This window comes from Myodes glareolus, chromosome 6 (assembly GCF_982192425.1).
Source record: "Myodes glareolus chromosome 6, mMyoGla1.1, whole genome shotgun sequence".
Taxonomy (NCBI): domain Eukaryota; kingdom Metazoa; phylum Chordata; class Mammalia; order Rodentia; family Cricetidae; genus Myodes; species Myodes glareolus.
Window position 1 is genome coordinate 13,247,501 of NC_142031.1, and position 24,038 is coordinate 13,271,538.

The 24,038-nt window shown below is 44.8% G+C and overlaps 1 protein-coding gene across 2 annotated transcripts in view; it reads left to right on the forward strand.

Annotated features, from left to right (window-relative positions):
- Spen (spen family transcriptional repressor) overlaps positions 1-24,038 on the forward strand; it is a 73,924-nt gene that overhangs the window by 20,634 nt on the left and 29,252 nt on the right. For both annotated transcript variants that reach the window (XM_085690329.2, XM_085690327.2), the window contains exons 4-5: positions 21,370-21,530; positions 22,166-22,366. In XM_085690329.2, coding sequence (XP_085546455.2) covers positions 21,370-21,530; positions 22,166-22,366 — 362 coding nt within the window. The remainder of the gene's footprint in view (positions 1-21,369; positions 21,531-22,165; positions 22,367-24,038) is intronic.

The following is a 24,038-nucleotide window of genomic DNA, read 5'->3' on the forward strand; positions in this document are numbered from 1 at the left end:
TCACAGATATCCTCCTGCCTCTGCTCCCGAGTGCTGGGATTAAAGGCGTGCATCACCATGCCTGTCTTATTTTTATTTAAGTGTGTGGCGTCAACTTCTCATTGTGGATGAGCATTTCTAAAAGCTGTTTGGGTAAATGTGTTGGTAGAATACATTATTTATTGTCATTGGGCAAACCAGCTTTAATCGTATTTTATCACTACAGTGTGCTTTACTACATTTATAAATGCATTCCTTCACCCAGGGTTACTGTTTTGTTTTCCAAGGCTGAGATAATGAATTTATTGGGATTTTTTTTGTATTGAGTTTTATGTTAAAGATGAGCAGTAATAAGTTGAAGGTCGTCTTAAAAAGGAGACTTAGAGGTCACGCTGTGTGGATTTTGAAGTTATAGAGTTCAATAGATAGTATATTTTTTATGTAACTGGATAGTTTGCTTGTGATTTCTGGGCCTCAGCTTTCTTATTGTGTATATGAAACATACTTTAGAAGTAGGTATGGTGGCATCTGTCTGTTATGGCTACTACATAGGAGGCTAAGGCAAGAGAGTCCATACCCTGCCTCCAGGGTAAAACCCTGTTTGAATCTGCTACTCCTCATAGCTAAACAACCCCAAATTCGTAGAAAACAAGTGAGACTTACTTCTTGTATTAAAATGAAAATGGCATGTAATGTGCTTACTGCAACCTCAGAATATAAACTCTACTGTGTAGCCAGCAGCATTCTCTCTAGTTAGACTGTTAAACCAGGTGCCCTATAGTAAATTTAGGTGATACATATTATAAACTTGGAGGGCACAGCTTCTTTGACCTGTTAAGTCCAGATTTGGGCTGGAGAGATGGCTCAGCTGCACCCACATGGCAGATCACACCTGTCTGTAACTCCTGTTCCAGGGGATCCAACACCCTCATAGTGCAGGAAAAACACCAATGAAAATTTAAAAAAAAAAGTGCTTAGATTTAAGTCACATAATTGAATAGCTCTCAGGCTTCCTAAATTGTCTAATTCAGAATAATAAAGTGGAAATTTTGGCCTCATCTTCCTAATCTAGCTGTGATCTAAATATTTGGGAAATTGCCATATTTGAGTGACGCGGGCACTTTTGGAAGTCAGAGAAGTTAGATTGGCGTGTTGTCTAGACGAATGGTTGATGAAGCTAACCTTCTTAACAGATCAGAGAACCTCATTGTTTCGTTCTCCTGCCTGGGGTTGCTTAAGATACTCACATTTTTGTCATTTCTTTAAAATCTGCCATTGAAGGAATCCCTCAGTGTTTCATTGGGTTAGAACTTCCCTGACGGCTGTGCGTGTTGATGTTAGTGTCTGGGTTGGAGCGTTTACTGAAGTGTGTGTGGGCGCTGATGTCAGTGTCTGGGGCAGAGCTTTCAGTGAAGATGTGTGGATGCTGATGCTGATGTCAGGGAAGTCTGCGATGTGAAGCTCTGGGCAGCCTGACACTGAATGCGTGGTTACAGTCTGAGTGGGACTCAAAGTTTAAATGCAGAAGTGATCTGATGCTGCTGATGGAGCTAATCTTTGCTCACACAGGGTTTTTGCTTGTTTGTTTGGGGTTTTGGTTTTTGGAGAAAGGGTTTCTCTCTGTAGCTTTGGTGCCTGTCCTGGAACTCATTCTGTAGACCAGACTGGCCTCGAACTCACAGAGATACGCCTGCCTTTGCCTCTCAACTGCTATGATTAAAGGCATGAACCATCACCTCCAGCCCTGTTCTTAGTTTTTAAGATCTGTCTTCTGACTTTCTGAACTTAGAGAAAGGCAGGATGTACCTGGAAACGACTTTAAGGACTAAATCTCAGGGAGAAAGTGGGTGAGCAAGAAGATAGATACTGGGGATGACTGTGGCAGGTGACTGTGTCTAGGTTTACCTTCTTACATAGAGGATGTGAGCTGAGGGTCTGGAAGACCACATCTGACCAGCTGAGCAGTTTAATTTGCCTTTTACACAGTGTTTTATAAGTTTAAAATTTAGAACTTTAGGGCTTATTTGTGCTCCTTGTACTGGTAAGTCATATCATCATAAGGAGGCCAAGGATTCAAGCTTGCTACTTGAGGACAGCTCTCCATGGGTTTGGAGAAGGGTCATTGATGGTTCTTGCTCTGCTCCTACTTGCCATCCCCAGGGTCTCATGTATCCTAGACTAGCCTCAAACCTACTATGTAGTGGAGGATAACCTTCTTGTTTCTACCTCCTTCATGTTGGGATTACAAGTGTATGATACCATGTCTTGTTCTCTGGGGTTTTACAGGTTGAGCCTGGGCTTTCTACGTGCCAGGCAATCCTGCTACCAACTGAACTGTGTCTCCAACTTAATTCTTCCTGGTTAAGTGTTTTTCCCATTTGAAGAGGTTCTAATACATTTTTTGGGTCATTGATTTCCTTTCCTATATGGTAATACAGAAAACATACACACATGGTTTCTTTTTCCTTAGTAGAGGGAACACAAGATTGATTGTGTTCACAATTCACATGCACATTTTTGTTTGTTTTTCAAGACAGGTTTTCTCTGTGTAGCCCTGGCTGTTCTGGAACTAGCTGTGTAGACCAGATGACCTTGAATTCTCAGGAGTCTGTCTGCCTCTGCTTCCCTAGTGCTGGGATTAAAGGTGTGCACCACCCTCTCCTGCACAATTAATTCCCTTGATCAAGGGAAAGCAAGAGGGTTTTAAAGGTAACACGCCCCACAGCAGTGTTTTCTGGACCTGTCATAGTTCAGCCATTACCTGAGCCTCAAATTAGCTTATTGATTTCCTTCTGTTAAAGTGTGACTGACAGCTGCTTCGTGATGGCAGTTTGGTGTCTATGTATGGAGCAGTGGGAGGACAGAAAGGTCATCTAACTCTGGAGACCTAGGGTAACACTGGTCAGGCTGTGACGGATGTGTAGAAGTAGAAAAAAGAAGAGAAAGGTATTTTAATTTTGACAGGAATGATCTAAATGTTTTGAGATCAGCAAATAATTTGTGTGTGTGTGTGTGTGTGTGTGAGAGAGAGAGAGAGAGAGAGAGAAAGAGAGAGAGAGAAGTTTTCTCTACGTAGCGGTGGCTGTCCTGAAACCTCACCATGAAGCCCAGACTGGTCTCAAACTCACCTGCCTCTGCATCTTGAGCACTGAGATTAAAGGTGTGCACCACCTTTACTGGCTAAGACCAACAGATAATTTAAAAATAGTTTAAACATGTTAATAATTCAGGTTTTTAAGCTTTTAAAATTAATTTTTTAGATTTATGTGCATTAGTGTTTTGCCTATATATGTATATGTGTGCCACATGTACACGGTTTCCACAGAGATCAGAATATGGTTTCAGATATGCTGGAACTGGAATCATGTATGGTTATGAACCACTGTATGGGTGCTGGAAACTGAACTCAGGTCCTCTGCAAGAGCCAGTAAGTATTGTTAACCGTGGGGCCATCTCTCCAGCCCCAGGGGTTTGTTCTTCATGCAGAGACAAGCACTTGAAGGATTTTCAGAGACATAACTTGTGAGATGTGTACTTTGGAAAAGGCAATTTCTGGGGTCACTTGGTAACGTGCTGGCATAGCATGCCATAGGGCTTTGTTCTCTAACACACACACAGCAACAGCAACCAAAGAAAGGCCTTCAGACTCACAAACTTTACCGCCCTGTTCTCCAGAAAACCAACCAGCCAACCAAACCAACCTCATTGAAACCATGGAGCTTAAACTAGAATAGATAAACTGTTAGACCTCAGAGAAGGAAAGCCTGACTGGGAATGATGGGAGACAGTCTGTTAGAGTCAGCTTGTGCTGACTCATGAAAACCAGGATGAACTTCGTGGTGACTGAATCAGTGGTGCGTCACTGGGGCTCTCCACCAGGAACAGGACCAGGTCTGCTTTTCTAGAATGAGCTGAAAAGCTTTGACACATGGGAGGGATTCTTAGTTAACGCGAAGGGGGAAGCAGAACCAGTGGAGATAGGTGGACACTTTGGTCATGTGATTGTGAGTGAAATTAGGTCCTGTGGCATTGAGAAGGGTCTCTTAGCCTTGTTCCTTCATCAGATGTTTTTTTTTCCTCTACAACTAAATCATATGAAAAGACAGACAAACTGAAAGAAAAAGCCCCTCTCCCTCTCTCTTTTTGGATGACTTTTGAATGTAATAGTCACAAAAGCTACTTAGAGATGTTTAAAATTAACATTGTATATTGACACAATGTAGCTTGTTCACACCGTGGTTTCTCTCCTGTCAGCTTGGCTGACTGGGAGGCCCTCCTTTGATCCACCATGACTGATTGACCCTGCTTTGCTGACAAGACTCTGGTAGCCCACCTGAAGTGAGCGGGCACACAATTATTGACTGTGGTTGCATAGTCTTTCCGAAAGAGAGGCATTTACTCTTCCTCATAGCTTGTCACACATCTAGCTGATGAGAAACAGGCCTCTTGTACAAACTCCCATGTGCTGCCCTGTGCTGCTTGAGGTACTGTCTTTGTTCCAGCTGCCGTTCACTGTGTCACTCTTTTTTTTTGTTTTTGGAGACACGGTTCCTCTGTGTAGCCCTCATGTCTTAGAAGCTGTGTAGACCAGGCAAGATTCACTTGCTGCCTCTTGAATGGTAGAATTAAAGGCGTCCACCAACACCTCTGGCCATTTTTTCCTTTAACAGAACACTTTACATATTTGTTTTAAATTTCTGTGTGTGTGTGTGTGTGTGTTATATGAATGGTTGTGCGGCTGTGATGTGCTTGTTCAGGTCAAAGGACAACATTGGAGCGGGGTCTCTCTCTACCTTTTTGTGGATGCAGGAGATTGAATTCAGGTGGCCAGGCTTACACAATGTCACCCTTTACTTACTGGGCCATCTTGTGGGTCCTCAACACAACATGTCATTGTTTACTTATTTATCCACTTATTTATTTATTTTTTAGGGTGTCTCTGTGCAGCCTTGGCTGTCCTGGTAGACCAAGCTATGCTCAAACTCAAGAGATCTGCTCCCTCTGCCTCCCCAGTTGAGATTAAAGGCGTGCGCCACCACGGCTCCTTTCGGTAGCACATACACTAAAATTGGAAGAATGTAGAAAAATTAGCGCGCCCCCAATACAGAACACTGTAAATGCATTACAGTTTTAGTGCTTGAAACCAGAATATTTATTATGTAACTGATAGTTGAAATCTTCAGAATGAATTGGATGCTATGGTCACCACCCAATGGGGTTTAGGTGTTTCTTTACTAGATACATGCGTGGATCTTTATTAGACCGATTTTGGATGCCTCGTTTGTCTAGTGTGGTAGTAGAGGCACAGACCACCAAATCAAACACTTGGGAGACTGAGACTGCCATGACCTTAAGTCTTAGGCCATCCCTGTCTAGATTACTAGTACACTGTTTGCCAGACATGCATGAAGCCCAGGGCTTCATCCTGGCTGCAGCACTGCTGCCTCCTCCTTGATACATTTTCTTTACTTTAGAGTAGTTGACTTTTCCTTGAAAGAAAAATGAACATTTTTTTGGTTTGTTTTTAAATTATGATGAAGAGTTTCACTGTGTAGACCAGGCTAGCCTCAAACTCAAAACCACCTACCTACTACCTTCGTCTCTCTCTTTAGTGCTGGGATTAAAGGTGTGTGTCACCATACACGACTGAAAATTCCATCGTGTGCACCATTTTGTGTGGAGGCTGGAGGACAGCTTGCAGGGGTGTAGAGTGTGTCAAGTTCCTTTTAACCCTATTAGCTACTCTGCTGTCTTGGAAAAAATTTTGCTTAAGTTTTTTTTCTAGGGATAGTTGTAAATGTTATTAGTTTTAAATAAAAATTTTGAGTAAATTATATTAAAAATTGTCTGTGAGTGGGCATGGTCTTGTATGATGTGAGCCTAGGAGGTGGAGGCTCTCCTCTGTTACATGAGACCTTGTCTGAAATGGAAACTACAGTTACCTACAATGCCACTAAGCTTTCCTTAATGGTGGACATTTGGAATTTTATCTTACCCAAGTTTGGAGAAAAATATAAAAAAAATAAAATATTGAATAAATTCTAGATTCACACACCTCCCTTCCACACATACACCTTGCTATTGGGGATCAAATGAAGACCTTGCCTTACCACTGAGGTAGAGCTATGGCTTCTGACTCATAACATAATCCTTGCACCTTGCAGACCTTGAAGGCTGAGGCAGCTTAGGTTCAAGGGCAGCCTGGCCTGCATAGTGAGACTTTGTTCCTGTGTAATAAGCTCTTGTTTCCTATGAAGACCAAGGCCGCATGTGGCCCTGTGAGCATCTGAATGTCCTGTCCAGATCAGAGATAGCTTTCTTGAAGACCTTTTAACCTTACGAGGAGCTCTTGCAGGTCCCTCCAGTTCAGATAGAAACCCTTCCATAACTGCAGTCACCTGCAGTTTGAAAGCAGGAGGGAACCCTGGGGTTGGTGACATGGTCTGTGTCGGGTGATACCTGCGTTTAGCTTTTGTAAGTGTAGTTTTTTTTAGGTGTTAATTAGGAGAATGAATGCTTTGTAAAATCTTACCCTGTGTGTGCATGGCAGTACATTCCTGTCACGATGAGCATGTCTGTCCTTGTCTTCTGTCTTTAAGGTGGGGTCTCTTTCCCAACTGCTCCTGCCAAGCTTGCAGACCTCTTCTGCCGCCACCTCATAGCTCTCTTAGGGATTAAAGACGCAGGCTCCCATACAGAATATATGGGAGCTATTATAGTTATAGGGATGGAAACTAAGACCCTCGGGTTGCACAGCAAGCGCTGAACCCATTGAGCTGTCTCCCTAACCCTTGCTCTGTGTTTTTGAGAGAGGCTCTTGCAGTGCCCCTACCTCCTGTGTTCAAGAATTTTCATAGATACATACTGTTATCGTTTGTGTAAATGCTCATTTTATTACCTGGTCATGTACTTTGCTATGATAATGTATTATTTGCTGGAAACTACTACAAGTGGGAGTAACTTTCACGCATATATTAAGTAAAAGTTTCTTGCTGGGTTTTTTGATATTGCACACCTTTAGTCCCAGCATGCTGGGACAGACCCTGTATCACATCGTCGTCATCATCATCATCATCATCACACAAAAACTATATTATTTAAAACACTGCTTGGCCTATTAGCTCTAACTTCTTATATGTTAACTCTTGCATCTTAATTTAACCCATCTCCATTAATCTGTGCATCACCACAAGGTTGTGGCCGGCCAGCAAAGTTTTATCATGTCTGTCTCTGGCAGAGGCTCCATGGCTTCTCCAAACTCCACCTCCTTTCTCCCAGCATTCAGTTTAGTTTTCCCTGCCTGCCTCTAAGTTCTGCCCTATCCACAGGCCAAGGCAATTTCTTTATTCATTAATGGTAATCACAATCTACAGAGGGGAATCCCACATCATTGAAAGGTTTTTTTTTCCATTTGAGTGGTATGAAGAAAGTTTGCTAGTGTTAAGAGACCATTAAAAACGGACTCTTACCAGCTGCAAAAAGAAATATATACATGCGAGTTTGTGAAAGTCAACAGTTAGGTTTATATTGCTCTTTTTGGAATAATAATTTAAATGCATTTGTATTTGGGGGCATTAAAGCAGCCAATGTCAAAGATTAAAGATGTCGGATTTTGGAGGGGGTGCTGGGTATGGAACCCAGGGTCTTGCACATGCTCTCTCACTAAGCTTCGTCCCTTAACCAGTACACACTCCTTAAGAGGCTGGTCCTCATTGTCTTGTGGCCCTTGTTTTCACCTAAAATGCAAATACCTGCACTCTGATTTAAGCCTAAGTAAGGTGCTGTATTGCCTTATCTAAGAAAGGGTTCAGAAATAGTGCCAGCTGGGCTGTGGTGGTACACATGGAAGCAGGCTGATCTCTGAGCTCCAGGATAGTCAGGGCTACGCAGAGAAGCCCTGTCTGGTACCCCCCCCCAAAAAAAAAGTCAAAGAAAATTTGTTATGAACAAAAACTAACTCTTTACTGTTGGCCTTTCTAGCTATTAGACGGAGTTTCTGCTTGTGATTATCAACTGTGATGTTATCCAGTAAGAGTCAGTTCACGGTGTTACCCACTAGTTATTCTGCCTCCCTGAAGCGTGGTATCTGGGTTTTTCTGGAAGTTATTGTTAGAACAGGTAGTCAGTGGCCAGAGCTGAGGGGGCAGCAGCAAGTCTTTGTGCCCTAAAACGCCTCCCAAACCTCTTGTTTTTTCTTCTTCAAGAAACAAGAATGTTTGCACATTCTCGGCTTCTTGTAGTTTTAGGCTGTTTAAAGGTAAGGGAAGAAAAGAGGCTGTTTTCTGCATTCCCCTTGGGGGCAGCCAGCAGAGGTCACTGCAGATCCCTGTTTTGCTAATGTTCCTTTTTTTTTTTTTTTTTTTTTTTTTTTTTTTTTGCCGCTGCGTGCTTCGCTTTGTTGTTCCTCTGATGCCACACAACCTTGGATATCAAGGCTGAGAGCACGGCCCCGGCTAAGTGTGGAACTGGAAAAAGCAAAGCGCCTGCTTCCTGATGGCGCTGGCGAACCTGCCTGGTTCTGTCTGTGGGGATCTAGGAGCATGTCCACTTCCTATCTTGTTTCCCAGAAACGCTGTATATATTTTTGTGAACACTTAAAAATGAAAAAGAAAAAAAGTGTGACTTCTGGTAGTGCCAGGGCTGAAAGAATAGACTTTGCATTTTGGGAGCAGTGCTGGGCTGACCAGGGTTTGCTCTGCCTCTGGAGAATAGAACCCAGGGGCGAGGTTGAGTTTTGTTTGGGAAGCTAGGAATTGTGTGTTTGTATCTCGAACTAGCCTGAACTGGAATTATCCGGTTTGAGCTGGCCCTTTGCCACCTCCTGGAGGCTTCCTTGTTTTGCCAGCCTTTGCCTTGTTTGTGGCGTTGCTGGGCTCAGGGATGGCGGCTGCCACAGGTCTTGTGACGTGGGTGTGCTCTCAGGGGCGGGGCCCAGCGAGCCTAGAGGCGGGGCCAGCGGCCGTCATCACGCTGCCGGTTTTATTTGTCCCCCCACCTCTGCTGTGGGTCGCCGCCCAGAGCCCCTGCTGTCTGGCCCTGTTGCTGCCTTGCTGCGCTCCCTCATAATCTGGGAACTGGTGGTTGGCGGCCCTGGGGCTGCTTTGAGCTCTGCCTGGCTTCCCATCCTTTTCCCTTGGCTTGTGCTGGGGTTGCTTTGGATTTGTTAGGTTGAACGGAATTAAAATAAGTTGGGGTAAATCTGTGCTTTGATATTGTGTGAGTTTTAACTTTGATGTATTTTTTTTTTTTTTCGAGGCAGGGTCTTACTGTATAGCTCTGGCTGTCTTGGAATTTACTGTGTAGACCAGGCTGGCCTAGAACTCAGAAAGATCCACTTGCCTGTCTCCCGAGTGCAGGGATTAAAGGTGCTGTAATGTTCAGGTCTCAAGTAGCCTAGGTTGACCTTTACTTTCTGGACCTAGAAATTCTGACCCTTGCCCCTCCTCCACCTCCTGAGTGGTGGCTTATAGGTGTGAGAAGATTGGTTCTCATCTTCTTTTACTTATTAATTCCTCGCTGTATTTTTAGTGATGAGAATGAAAGTTAAGATTTTATGCTTCTGAGCAGGATTCTACCAGAAGCTGTATCCCTAGTGTTGCCTTCCCCCTTTTTTGAGCCAAAATTTCATTCTGTATTCCAGAGCTGCTTGAACTTGAACTGTGTGTGTGGGGGGGTGTATTCATGTGTTTGGAGACTAGAAGGGTCAGCACACTCCCTGTAGCGGGAGTTGGGGGGGGGTTGCAGGGTGCCTGGCTTGTTATATCTGTCTGGTCCTCAGGCTAGGACTGCTAACCACAAGCGCCTCTCCAGTCCCCTGGCCTCATGCCTGTGCCACCACACCTGACTAAAAATTTATTTTGATATGGGAAAGAATGCTACTGTGCGGGTTATTTTCAAGTGATGAGTAATGTCTTCAGTAGAGGTTTTTCTGTGTCTCTGGACACACAGCACAGCTGTGCTGGGATTAGAGGGAGCCCAAGAGACACCTGTGCTGCTCCCATGATTCACAGGCTCAAAACCGAGGGCATTTGTTCCAGGGCTCTTCCTTACTTTGACAAGCACAGCCACTTTTGAATGCACTGTGTCACAGTGCTTGCAGCCATTTTGCACCATAACTTTGTGTGTTTGGGTGAAGATTCTAAAGAAATGGCTACATTTAAAGGGAACAGTTTTAGACTGTTTCTTTTACTTTGTAGTCACTTAAAAAATAAACCAGTGCCCCCAAATTATAAAAACTAAGCATGGGTAGGTTAGTGCCTTTCAAATTTCTTGGGCCTGAAACCACTTCTAAACGCAGTTTAGAAGCAGGCAGTAGCAAGTTTCCCTCTTGTCCCGGGTAGAAAGGAGAGTCAGTGCCATGGTTAAGTCGGGGGAGGACAGACTCTCACAGTACACTGATACAGGCTCCATCAGATGTACCCAGTTGGTGTATCTGCAATGAAAAAAACCCCACATGTTCCTGGATATGGCCGCCAACACCTGGAATCAGTGCACTCAAGCACTCAAGGAAGGAGGAGCTTATTCAAGGCCAACTGGAGCTACAGGATGAGATTCTGATTTTAGAAAGAGGTGGGTTGTAACCAGCACCTAAAAAGCGCAGAGGCAAGGGGATCTCCGATGAGTTGAGGCTAGCAGGATTACATAGTCAGACTCGCTGGTCTAAATGAGAATGATTCCCATACGCTCATATGTTTGAATGCTTAGTCCCCAATTAGTGTAACTGTTTGGGAAGGATTAGGTGTGGCCTTACTGGAGATGCTGTGTCACTGGGGGTGGGCTTTGAAGTTTGAAATTCCTCACCAGGGCCACTCAACTCTTGCTCTTTGCTTTCTGCCTTTGGATCAGGACAGAAGCTATTGCTGAGCTCAGCTACTGCTCAGCGCCATGCTCATCTGCCTTCTGCCACACTCCCTCCATATTCATGGACTAACTCCCCGAAACTATAAGCAGTCCCCCAACTAAATGCATCTTCTTTAAGTTGGCCTTGGTCATGATGTTTCATCACAGCAATTAAAAAAAAAAAAATAAGACAAACCGATCTTGTTGCAAAACAAAGCAAAAAGTCACCTCCCCAAACAACCCCCAAAACAAAAAACCTCCCCATGTTCTATTTGTTCATGCCTTTCTAAGCATTTTAGTTGATTTTATATATTACATAGTTAAGTAAATAAGTAAATCCCATGTGACGTTATTGACACATGAGACTTTCTCATCAATCTCCTGTCAAGTCCAAAAGAAACTTCCCAATTCCCCAAACTCCTAGCGCCTGTCAAAATATCCAGGAATGAGAGCTCAGCCTAGTCTACAGCAGGATTGCTGGTGGTTAGATAAAGCCAGAATTCCTCAGAAATGGCTCTCCTGTGTTGCCTATTAGCATATGAAGGTCCATGTTAGCATCCAGGCTCCTTCAGCTCCTACTTTCAAGACTTGTCTGTCTCAAAGACCCCTGGTAGTCTCCTGGCCCTTCTCTTCTCTCAGCTGTCCACCCTTCTTATAGAGCAGCTGTATTCTCTATCCCCTGCTATTCTCCCCCCTCTCAGCTTCCTGTCTGTTTCCTCTCTCTGCTTTGGAGTCTTCCAGATGCCTCTGGTGGTTCTCTCCCGAGTGCAGAGTCTTTCTGTGTACCGCCAACTCTCGAATACGAAAGTTTGACCTTAGCTTAGGCTTGTTCTACTAGCTCTTATAACTTTAGTTAATCCATTTATATTAATCTATGTTTTACCTTGTGGCCTTTTACCTTTTTTTCATTTTGTATGTCCATGCCTAACTCCTTCCATATCTCCTTGGTGTCTTAACAGGCCTAGATTTACCCCCCCCCAAGTCCCCACCTGGAAGCCCCCACCTATACCTCCTGCCTAGCTATTGGCCATTCAGCTTTTTATTACACCAACCACAGCAGTACATTTTCACACAGTGCAAATGCCCCCAACAGGAAAGCAGTGCTGTGGGTACCGCCCCCTCGCCTGCACCCGTGGAGCCCCCTGGGAGCTCTAAAAGTGCTGCTGTGAAGAAGGTGCTCTTGTTCTTTGGGCTTATTTGCTTCATCTATGGAAAGGACAGTTGTGCGGGATGCTTTTGTAGTTATTTTTTTCCTTTTCTTGACACAAAGTCTTGCTGTGTAGCTCAGGCTGTTCTCAAACAAACTGTCCTCTTGCCTCACCCTTCTAAGTCCTGGGATTCTAGGTGCGTGTCACCGTTGTGGGTATTATTTGAGCTGTTGCTTTGAAGGTTACTCGAGTAGCAGGCTTTCTAAAGAACACACAAACACGGTTTGGGGAGGGAACCTGGGGCCTCAGGCAGGCCCGGCAGATGCTGTGCCAGTGTTCTGTGCCTCTAACCTGCTTTCTGAATCTTAAGAGGATTGCCAGCCTATGGCAACTACCTGGGCTTTCCCACTTTGGAATTTAGACTGAAAGTACTCCACAGCCAACATTGTTCTCCAAAAGTGAGTCAGTGGTAAAACAGTGTCTGTTTCACCCACTGCATTTTGTACTCTGAGGCAGAATCTGAACACATGACAAAAATAAACAACAGCCCAGCTGAACATCAGGCAGTCATAGTGCGTGGTCCCAGAACTTTTGGTGGCTGAACATCTGTAAGAAGCACTGGAAAGTCGTGCTGGTATCCTTCAGCTTGGCTGCTCAGCCAGTTTAACAGAAGTAAACTCCAGATTCATTGGGAGACCTTGTCTTAAAAAAATGAGGTGGCCAGGTGGTGGCGGCACATGCCTTTAATCCTAGCACTCGGGAGGCAGAGACAGGCAGAACTCTGTGAGTTCGAGGCCAGCCTGGTCTACAGAGCGTGTTCTAGGACCGTCTCCAAAGCTACTGAGAAACCCTGTCTCAAGAAGAAAAGAAAAATGAGGTGGAGGGACTGGAGAGATAACTTAGGGGTTAAAGGCATTGGTTGCCCTTCCAGAGGACCAGGGTTCAATTCCTAGCACCCATGTGGTGGCTCACAACCATCTATAACTCCAGTTTCAAGGGGTCCAACACTATGTCTGGCTTGCAGGCAGAACACCCATACACATTACTTTGAGGCAGAATAATTTTTAAAAAAAGCAGAGAGTGATTGATGTCAGACTCTGGTCTCACATGTACATATAAGGGTACATGTTCACATAAATGACATAAAAATTCTTAGTTAAGGAATTTTAGTGCTCAGTACAGCTCATCAGGAAATGGCAAAGTATTCTCTATATTAATGAAACCATAGGCTTTTGTTATTAATGGAACAATGAATCTTGAAATTGGATCCAGCACTTTGGTGCCAGCACTTGTAAGTCTTTTTAAGGTATTGTATGTTTGTGTGCTGATAGACTTGTGTGCTATGGTCTGTGTGCACAGAGGTCAGAAGATAACTTCCGGGAGCTGATTTTCTGTACTATGAGAATAGCTGGACTTTCTTGGACCCCCAGCTTCCAAATGATGACAAGGAGACTTACTAAGTTTGAAAGCTGGGCCTTAGATTAGGCTTGTTCCCAACTAGCTCCTATAGCTTAAATATATCTATGTTCTGCCACATGGCTTGTTACTTTTGCTCAGTATATATCTGATTTTCTTCATGCCTGGCTGGTGAATTCCCCGTCTCAGATTCTTACCCCAAGTTCCTCTCTCTCCCTGGAAGTCCCACCTATTTCCTCCTGCCTAGCTATTGGACCATTAAGCTGTTTATTAAACCAATCAGAAGGTGCCTTGACAGAGACACATTTCACAGTGTACAAAAAGATTATCCCACAACATACAGGGGCCCACGGATTGAACTTGGATCATCAGGCTTGGTGGTAGGTGCCCTTACCCAAGAAGCTATTTTAAAGGCCCTTTACAACTCTTTTTCTTTTAATTCCCAATTCTTCTGTTAGCCCCTAGGGACTAACATTTTACCTCTGTCACCGTGTTCTCTGACCCTCACACCCAAGGCCTCACGTGAGGCATGCACTCCACCACTGATATATTGCCAGCCCTGTTGCTGAGTTGTGGACCAGTATAGGTACCCTTAGATGTGTTCAATATATGGGCCATACATTTATTCTCTTCATCCAGCTCATTCCACTCATCCCTTTGTAAGGCTGAGCAATACTTTGTTGTTGTTGTCTGGGGACAAGATCTTTGTGGGTAAGTCAGACTGGTCTTGGACTTGCAATCCTTTTGCCTCAACCCTCAACCCTCCCCCCCGTGTTGGAATATTACAGCTGTGCCATGCTATGAAGATGCCCATGTGCCTGATTTCCCCCAGCACTCTTTCTTGCTTCCTCTCTTTGATCCGATTTTAGTCAGACCTGGGTGGTGGTGGGGAGGTTAAAAGGGAAAGTTCAGTGTTCCAACCTGCCTGGGTATGTTAGGAAGTTCAAGGCCAGCCTGGGCAGTTATCTCAAAAAGGTGTGTGTAAGAGGATGGGGTAAAGACTTAGCAGAATGTCCCACTGAGCAGCCCTGAGCTCAGGGTCAGTGCTTGAGCGCCTGGAGAAGGGGGGCATTTTATTTCATTTTATTGTCTTTTGTGGCTAGAGATTAAAATCGGGGTCTTGACTGTTCTAGGCAAGTGCTCTATTGCCAAGCTGCCTTGTAGTCAGCTTCTTCTATTAGTTCATTGTTTATTTTCCAGCATGGTGTGATGAACTATTCCTATATCTTACGTAACTCCCACAGATAATCATAAGCTTAAAAAATTCGGCTGCAGCAGTCACTGCGTTCTGAAGAATGGAGTCATAGTTAACCTTTTGTGAGTGCTAAGTACACAGTCTTAAGCAGCAGCATCTGCTAAAATCAGGCTTTTTTGCGGGGGTAGGGTGGGGAGGAGGGTTCTTTCAAGAAAGGATTTCTCGGAGTAGCTCTGGCTGTCTTGGAACTTACTTTGTAGACCAGGCTGGCCTCAAAGTCAGCGAGCGTGTCTCTGCCTTCCAAGTGTTGAATTAAAGGTATGGACCACCATACTCGGCAAGGGGGTTTTGCTGTACAGTCACAACTGACAGATACACCTTCCATGATCCTTTCAACCCCCCAGCCATCAGTCCACCCTCTAAACCAGCGCCATTTCCTCAGCAGCACTTGTTACTGTCACTTGATACTAAACTAGCTTGTCCCTTTCTCTGGGATTAAAGGTGTGCGCCACTAGCGCCTGGCAAACCAGGCACTCTTTAAAAAGAGTTCCTGGGCTCGGATGCATGCAGTATAGTGGTGTAGTAGTGCCTAGTATGTGTGAGGGAGGACCCCGGGGTCTATCCCCAACACCTGCTAAAAACAAAACCTTAGACCTAATGTAAATTGTTACTGTTTGTTTCTGTCAGCAGGAATTATTGCTGGGTAGGTGTTTGTTTTCTGCCTCTAGCTCTGCCTGACAGACAGCTAGCTCTGCTCCCCTGTGAGTTCTCCTCTTCAAACTTAATCACTGTTCTTTGTCAGATAGCTGTTGTCTCTGGTTCCCTGATACAGTAAGACTTGAATGCAGAGTGCACGCCCAGGGCTTTCATCCCCACCCTCAGGCCTTCTTGCTGCTTTGTGTTTTCCCCTGCTCTGGGTGTCAGCTGGGCAGTCCCAGCTGACTCAGGACAACAGTCATTTCCAGGAAATTTACCCTTGAGAGGACGACTGAAAAGCAGCAGGCAGCTGCTCACTCTTAGGAAACAAAGGGAACTCTTCTTACTTTCCAAGTTGCCTGGGGAGGAGTAAATAAGAGAAAACTCCCCATTTTAGCTACCTGAAATGTCCAGTTCTGTGGCGTAAGTATTCTGTATTATTGTACAGCTATCACCAGAACTTCCCTACCTTTCCAAACTGAAATTTTAAAAAAATGTAGATTTATTTATTTTATCTTATGTGAGTGCATCTTGCCTTCATGTGCCTGCACACCTGTGTGCCTGGTACTCAGGGAGGTCAGAAGAAAACATTGAATCCTCTGGAGCTAAATTATGGATGATTGTGAGCCATCATGTAGATACTGGGAATTGTACCTAGGCCAGGTTCTCTACAAGAATGAATGTCTCTCCCCCCACACACCTTTTTTTTTTTTTTTTTTTTTTTTTGAGACATGGTTTCTCTGTGTAGCCCTGGCTGTTCTGGAATTCACTTTGTAGATCAGGCTGACCTTTAACTCACAGAGATCCTGTCTCTGCCTCCCAAGTTCTGGGATCAAAAGCTTGTACTAGAATAAGCAAGTGCTCTTAACTGCTGAGCCACCTGTCCAGCCCTCCAAACTGAAATTTTAGTGTAGCACCTATTTAAAAAAAAGTTTTTGGGCTAGGGTGCTGACTCAGTAAGCTTGCAGTGCAAGCATGAGGTCCTAGTTAAGATTCCCAGTGCCCATGTAAAACACTGGTGGGGTGTGGAGACAGGAGCATCCCTGGGGTTTGCTGGCTAGCTGCTGTAGCTGAAATAGCCTAGCTTCAGTGAGAGACCCCTGCTTCAAAAAATAAGTGGAGAGCAATTGAGGAAGGCACACAGTATCAGTCTCCACACATGTGGGTTCATGTGAATGCACGTGTGCAAACACACACACACACACACACACACACACACACACACACACGGTCTAGACGTTGAGGTGGGAGGACACACCTTTAATCTGGGCCACACCTGATGTTGGAAGCCTAGGTAAGGACATGAAAGGAGAAGGAGGAAGCTTTGTTCTGCTTGCTTGCTCTCAACTTGTTAGCAAGAACATCCCTTCACTGCACTAGAGCCCACTTCTTGGGATTCCAACATCTACTGCAGACCAGCTGAGACAGCCAGCCTTGTGAACTGAGCAACTTCTGGATTCTTGGACCTTCCATTCATAGCCAGTTACTGCTGAGTTAGCTGAACTGTGTCCTGTGAATCATTCTAACAAATCCCCTTTTTATTCTCACATACATGCGTGCGTGCACACACACACACCCCCCACACGTATGAAGAGAGAGATTCATTCTGTAAATTCTGCCACTCTAGAGAACCCTAATACAGCCTCTGAATGAGCACTTTTAAAAAATATTTATTTATTTATTTATTTATTTATTTATTTATTTATTATGCATACAATATTCTGTCTGTGTGTATGCCTGCAGGCCAGAAGAGGGCACCGGACCCCATTACAGATGGTTGTGAGCCACCATGTGGTTGCTGGGAATTGAACTCAGGACCTTTGGAAGAGCAGGCAATGCTCTTAACCTCTGAGCCATCTCTCCAGCCCCTGAATGAGTATTTTTAATTTGTCTTTTAAAATAATGCAACTCAACAATATGGGGGGCGGGGCGCATGGCGTCCCGAAATGGCCAAAGCACTGAGCACAGGGATGGAAATCAAAAGCACATAGCACAATGAACTGGTAACGGAGGCTGTGCTGCTGGCACCTGGGAGCAGGATCAGACGATCTGGGTGGAGAGCTCGAGGCCAGTCTATACTATAGAATCAGACCCTGTTTCCAGAAACAAGCAAAGGACAGCAAAAATGGCATTCGATGTTGCTTCTCATCCATTTGGATGATATTCACTCATGGAGCCTATGTTGGCCTCAAACTTGCAGCAATTCTCCAGGACTGGATTTGCAGTGGCTTCCAACACTTGGAAAAGCTGAAACAGGAAGGTGAAGAGTTCAAGGCTGGGCTACAGCCTGGGCTACGACTCCAAACAATCAGAACATAAAGAATTTGGAGCCTTTTGTGCGGTGTTGGATGGACGAAACCACACAGTCACTGGGAAAAGTATATGACAGTTCTCCCCAAAACCTGGAACAGAGACTCATGGGTATCTGTATAACCCACCCTCAGCACATTCTGCAGTCAAAGGGTGGGAGCTAAAAAGAAGGGCGAGACAGTTGAATGGATGCACAAAATGTAGCATGGATCGGGCACATGCAATACTGCTGTTACTCAACCTGACACATCCTAGGTATATGAAGAATTTGGAAGACACTATGCTAAGTGAAAAAAGTCAATCACAAAAGCACATCTATGATTCCATATTAGACAATCAAAGTAGCCAAAGTCATAGGCAGAGAACAGAATAGTTGACTCTAGCAGCTGAGGGAAGAACAAGTGGGAGATCATGTGTGTGTGTGTGAGAGAGAGAGAGAGAGGGGGGGGGGGGAGAGGGAGGGAGGGAGAGAGAGAGAGAGATCTGGGTTCAAGGCCAGCATGGTCTATAGAGCTATTTCCTGGACAGCCAGAACTCCACAGAGAAACCTGTTTTGTAAAACCAAAGCAATAATGATGATGCTTTGGTGAGGAAATAAAACCTGTTACCTCAAATCCCTAGTCGAAATGAAGAAAAGCTGACTACAGCGTCCGTATTAAAACGATTGGAGTGGTTTTCATCCATGCCACCTTTGTTAGTGGTTACAGTGCTGTGTATTTTGATTATTATTTGTTTCACAATTAAAAAATAATGCCACCTGCAAGCCAGGAGTGGTGGTGCACACATTGGGGGTGGAGCAGAGGTAGGTGGATCCCTGAGTTTGAGGCCAGCCTGGTTTCCAGAGTGAGTTCCAGGACAGCTAGGCTACCTTGTCTCAAAAAATAAAATCAGCTGCTGAATTCTTTGGCCTTGGTATTGATAGAAAGAAAAACTCTGCATTTTACTTTTCCTGTAATCAACTGATGCCAGCAAAATTTGAAACCTAGCTTTCACTTTAGTCTAGTTTTAGAAGTTGGCATTATGGAAGGAAAACAAGACTCCTGAGAATGTCTTGATGTCCACAGACTTTGACATGTTCATATACATCACACACGCGCGCGCGCGCACACACACACACAAATAAGTAAAATAAAACAATATACTCCGCCTTTGGCTAGAGATTCTGATGGAGAGATCATTAGTGCTGTTGGGGTTGGAAGTTATGAAAGGAGCACTAGAAAAATGCCAGGTATGGTGGCCCACACCTATATTCACAGCACTCATGCGGTGGAGGCAGGAAGATTAGTTTTCCCTAGTCACACAAAGAGTTTCAAATTGGTATGGATTATATAAGACCCTGTCTCAAAAAAGGAGCTTAATATTGGATTTAATACTGTGTACCTGCACCCCAGCACTTTACCTAGCAGGGGGATCATGAATTATGGTCTGTCCTGCACTGTGTGAAGAAACCTTGTCTCAAAAAAAGAAAGAGGGGCATCTGTCTTGGTGGAGTGGTGAGAGGGGTCTGTTGTAGGTAGTTGCTTGTTTGTCCTAGCCACCCAGAACCAAAATAATCACACAGAAACTGGGTTAATTAAATTAAATCACTACTTGGCCCATTACCTCTAGCTTCTTATTGCCTAACTCTTACATATTAATTTAACCCATTTTTATTTATATGTGTATCACCACATAACTGTGGCTTACTGGCTAAAGTCCTGTCTGGCTCTGGCAGGGCTTTTCTCTGACTAAGCCTTCTCTCTCCCAGCTTTCAGGCCAGTCTTCCCCACCCAGCTCTATTCCCCTATAGCTCTGCTATAGGCTCAAAGCAGTTCCTTTATTTATCAATGGTAATCACAGCATACAGAGGGAAATCCCATATCAGGGTCCTATCCTGGAATAGTGGTGAGGGGGAAATCTGTCCTGGTGCAGTGGTGAGGGGGTCTATCCTGGTGCAGTGGTGAGGGGAGTCTATCCTGGTGCAGTGGTGAGGAGGGGGGTCTATCCTGGTGCAGTGGTGAGGGGGGGGGTCTATCCTAGAGCAGTGGTGAGGGGGGTCTATCCTAGTGCAGTGTGAGGGGGATCTGTCCTGGTGCAGTGGTATATTCTATATATATGATGGTTCTTCTGTATCTGAGGAAGACACCAGGGACTGTGGCATGTTTTGAATTGTCAAAGTCTGATAAAATCCACTTAGCACACTTTGCCTCTTATTCAAGCTTATGAATTATATAGAAGAAAGAAATTATTAGCTACCTGATTATTAGTCATTAAAAATGACTGAGTCAGAGTTGAGCACGGTGGCACATCTTTAATCTCAACACATGAGTTTAAGGCCATCTGGGCCTACTTAGTGAGTTCCAGGACTACCAGGGCTATGGAGAGGGACCTGTCTTAAAGAAAGAAAAGAAAAAATACAAATAAAAAATACTGCTTCATATTATGTCTTCACCGCCTGCAGCCCTGATGGCAGGGAGTCGGTCTGAGTCTGGACCTGGCCCGGGATCCACTGGCAGTCCTCTAGTGTAACTTACAGCACTTGAGCCATCACGTCTGGCAGATTATATCTGTTAGGTTTTTTGCTGGTTCTGTTTTGTTTTGAGACAGGGTCTTTTAAGTACGTAGCCTTGGCTGGCCTGGATACAACTATCTATGTAGATCGGGCTGGCCTCAGACTCACAGACATCCACCTGCTTCTGCCTTCCGAGTGCACGTGCCATGGTATGCCTGTGATGTAGAGGACAGCTTGGCAGTATTGATCCTCTCTTTCTACCATACGGTTCCCCAGTAATGGACTCTGGATATTGGGCAAGTACTTTTACCCCATTGAGCTGTCTCACTGGCCCCTTGTCTACATTTCCGTAATGTGGACTTGTGTAGAACTTGTTGCCTGGCTATTTCTGAAGCCAGAATTTAGGGTCTTGTCCATGCTTAGCTAGTGCTTTTGTTTAAGGCAGGCTCTTGCTTTGTCGATTCTGGCTGGATAGGTTTGGTTTTCCAAGACAGGGTTTCTCTGTGTAACCACCTTGGGTGTCAGGGAACCCTTTCCCTGTAAACCAGGCTGATCTCGAACTCACAGAGATTTGCCTGCTCCTGTGCCTCCTGAGTACTGGGATTAAGGGTGTGTGTCACTTCCACCCTACTTGCATGAAATTCAAAGTATTGTATGCTGTTACCTTGAGGCTCGTGGTAGTATATCCTTGAGGGCTGAACAAACTTTGTGTTTGACTTGAGTCTTATCTCTGTGACACTTAGTAAGAGGTTAAGTGATTTGTCCAAGAAATGTGCATGTTTCTGAACCAATATTTAGACCCTTATCTGTGGCTCCAGAGCTGACCCAGTCTTCTGTCACAGTGGCCAGCACTGTCGATGTTCTCAGGGAATCACACACACCAGTATTGCTTGGCTCTTTTGTGGTAACGTCTTGCTATGTAGCCCAGGCTAGTCTTGAGCTCTCAAATCTTAGTGCGTATCCTCCAGGGTGTAGGATTACAGTGCACCTGCCGGCCTTTCAGTAGACGCACTTGACCTGGGAGGGGAAAGTTGAGATCAGTCGTAGAAGTTGCAGTTGCTGTTCAGTGGCCTATGTCGGTGAAAGAGTGTTTCTTTCCTTTCCAACCCCAGGCCAGTGTGAGCCGCCTTCTCCCTCTGAGAACAGAGTGTGAGACACACGCAGCAGAACCTCAGCCTCAGTGTGGCCGTTAGCTAATTGTTGCTGCTGGGTGTTGTTTCTTGTGCTGCTCCTTTTCTGTTTGTTTGACACTAATGCCCCTGGGGCTGCCTTGTGTTTTGTCTTCCTGTCTGCAGTACTGACTCCAGCAGCACCTCAAGTGATGACTCTCCAGCCCGGTCAGTTCTGTCTGCTGCAGTCCCCGCACCCACTTCCCAGTTGCTTTCGTCTCTTGAAAAAGATGAGCCCCGGAAAAGTTTTGGGATCAAAGTTCAGAATCTTCCAGTACGCTCTACAGGTAAGGTTTTATATGAGTGTAATTTCCTCCCAGCTGTTGAGAGAGTGCAGCTCACTGATGAGCTAGAGTGGGGACTTGACTTTACGTGTGGTGTTTCTGTGGCTCATTCGTACGTAATGCCATGAACAAAACCAGGTGGTTGTTATAATTGTATGTGGTTTATTTTCTAAAGCTTGAGAGCGAACAACAGGGAAGGCAAGGCACATCTTGTCATTGCCAGAAGGGAGAAAGGAGGAAGATGTCAGGCCTTTTGAGGAAGCAGGCAGGGTCAGCATGGATTGGTCTGCAAGCAGCTGCATGGTTGGCAACACAGTGAGGAAGCCTAGAGGCTCGGGGACAGCAAGCTTAGGACTTTCAGGAAAAAAAGGAAGTTGGGCTTTGGAGTTAGAAAAGTAGGCACAGCTGCCCTCTAGTTCGGTTCCCTTGCACGCGGGAAGATTGTGTGTCAAATGGCATTTTAGTTAAAGGCAGTGCACACATGTTTATATGTATAAGAATTTCATGGACATAGACAAAACATGGTTTGCTTTTGAATAAATATTTTTGTGGATTAAATACTTTGGTTTTGGGGAAATAGTTTGCTATAGATTGTAGTTAACATAAGAAGATGTCCTTGTTTTTGTTTGGCAATGTAGATACAAGCCTTAAAGATGGCCTTTTTCATGAATTTAAGAAGTTTGGCAAGGTGACTTCAGTGCAGATCCACGGGGCCTCTGAGGAGAGGTATGGCCTGGTGTTCTTCCGGCAGCAAGAGGACCAAGAAAAAGCACTGACTGCATCAAAGGGAAAACTTTTCTTTGGCATGCAGATTGAGGTGACCGCGTGGATAGGGCCAGGTAAGGCTGGGCGGGTTACGGTCCAGTGTGTGGACTTAATTTGCGTTTCATTTCTTAACTTACTGGCCCAGCGTCTTAGCTTTTAAAAAGTGGCTCAAGTCTTCTGAAGCACACTGAGTTGGAGTGAGTGGGAGCGGTGGTTGTCCTGCTCTGTGCGGGAGATGACTTTACCTTAGCGTGCGGAGTGCAGCTTCAGGGCACCTGTGGCGTCAGCCTTCCCTAAAGGATGGAGTTGATTGATACCCAAAAAGCAGACTCTGTATTAATATCATTTGAGGGATTCATTTGCATTTTCCCAGCATAACTTAGATCTGTTATTCTAGATGACCAGAACTTGAAAGATTGTTAAAGAATGTGGATTGTCTTGTTACTGAGTTCTAGGATCAGAGCTGGGATCCTGGCAGCCTTAGCTAGGCTCAACTGGCAGTCCTTGAGTGAACAGCAGAGGGGGCTCAAAGGTTAAGAGCACTCACTGCCTTTGCAGAGGACTGGGTTTGTTTGGTTCCTGGTGCTCAACAACAGGCAACTTACAGCCGCCTCAGCTCTGGTTGCCTGGGATCTGACACCCTCTCTGGCCTCTGGGTACTCACGTACACATGACATACATTCTCATACACAGACACGTAAATAATAAAAGCTCAAAAAGAAAAGAAAAGCAGAGAAAGGAGATACCACATTTATTCAGTGGCTATATGAAAAGAACAAACAAAGGAAGTCCCGTGGACACCCACAGTTTCTCTCCTGGGCCCCGACATGAGGGTCAGAGTTGAAACAGAAGGCAGAAGGTGTGTACGGCTAACAGTCGTGCTGGTTAGAGCCTCCAAGTAGATCCAGGAATGCAGGGGGTCCTTTTAGAGCTGTGAGGCATGGGTGTGGCCCCTTAGGGACTAAAAGGAAACCCTTTATCCCTCGCATAAGACCCACTGTGGAAGGTTGAAGGCTCAGGCATGTCTCAGGTCAGTGGTGGTCTTTCAGAAAACATGTAGTGCTTGTTTTAAAGTGGACTGTCCACACACACCCCCCAGCCGCTTAACTGATTGAGAATTTGAACACTCATTCAGAAATGCCTAATTTAATAGAGTATTCTATAGTGGGTTTGTGAGTCTGAGAAAAGTGAACTTTAGACTTGGAATAAAATTTATGGCTCATTTAAATGGTAAATATTCTCAGAATATTCATCTTATTTGATAAGAGGGAGCATACTTTCCCTATGAATATGTAAACGGTATTTACATATTAAACCAGCCGTAGCACTGGTAGAGTGGATACTGTGAAGTGTGCATGGCTTTATGATGTGAAGTATACTGGCTGCTAAAAGCACTACCGGTGAGGGTGACTGAGTGAGAAAGGGTCACAGTTCTGGTATCTCGGGCAGGGGAGGTGGCTGCTCACGTGCAGCAGCACCTGAATGGAGTGGCACCAGTCACATGTAGGGTGATCTTCCCACCTCGGTTAACCTGACCTAGAAAACCCTCACAGACACGGTCAGAAATTTGTCTCCACGGTGATTCTAAATCCTGTCAAGGCGACAGTCAGGATTAAACATCATAACAATTAGAAGGAAATTCTTTTCTCAGAGAATGCCTTCTCTCCCTTTATTGACTGAGGTTCAGGTGTGCTGCCCCAAATTATACCCAACTCAGAGCAGCTCATGAGTTCTTTGTTATTTTCT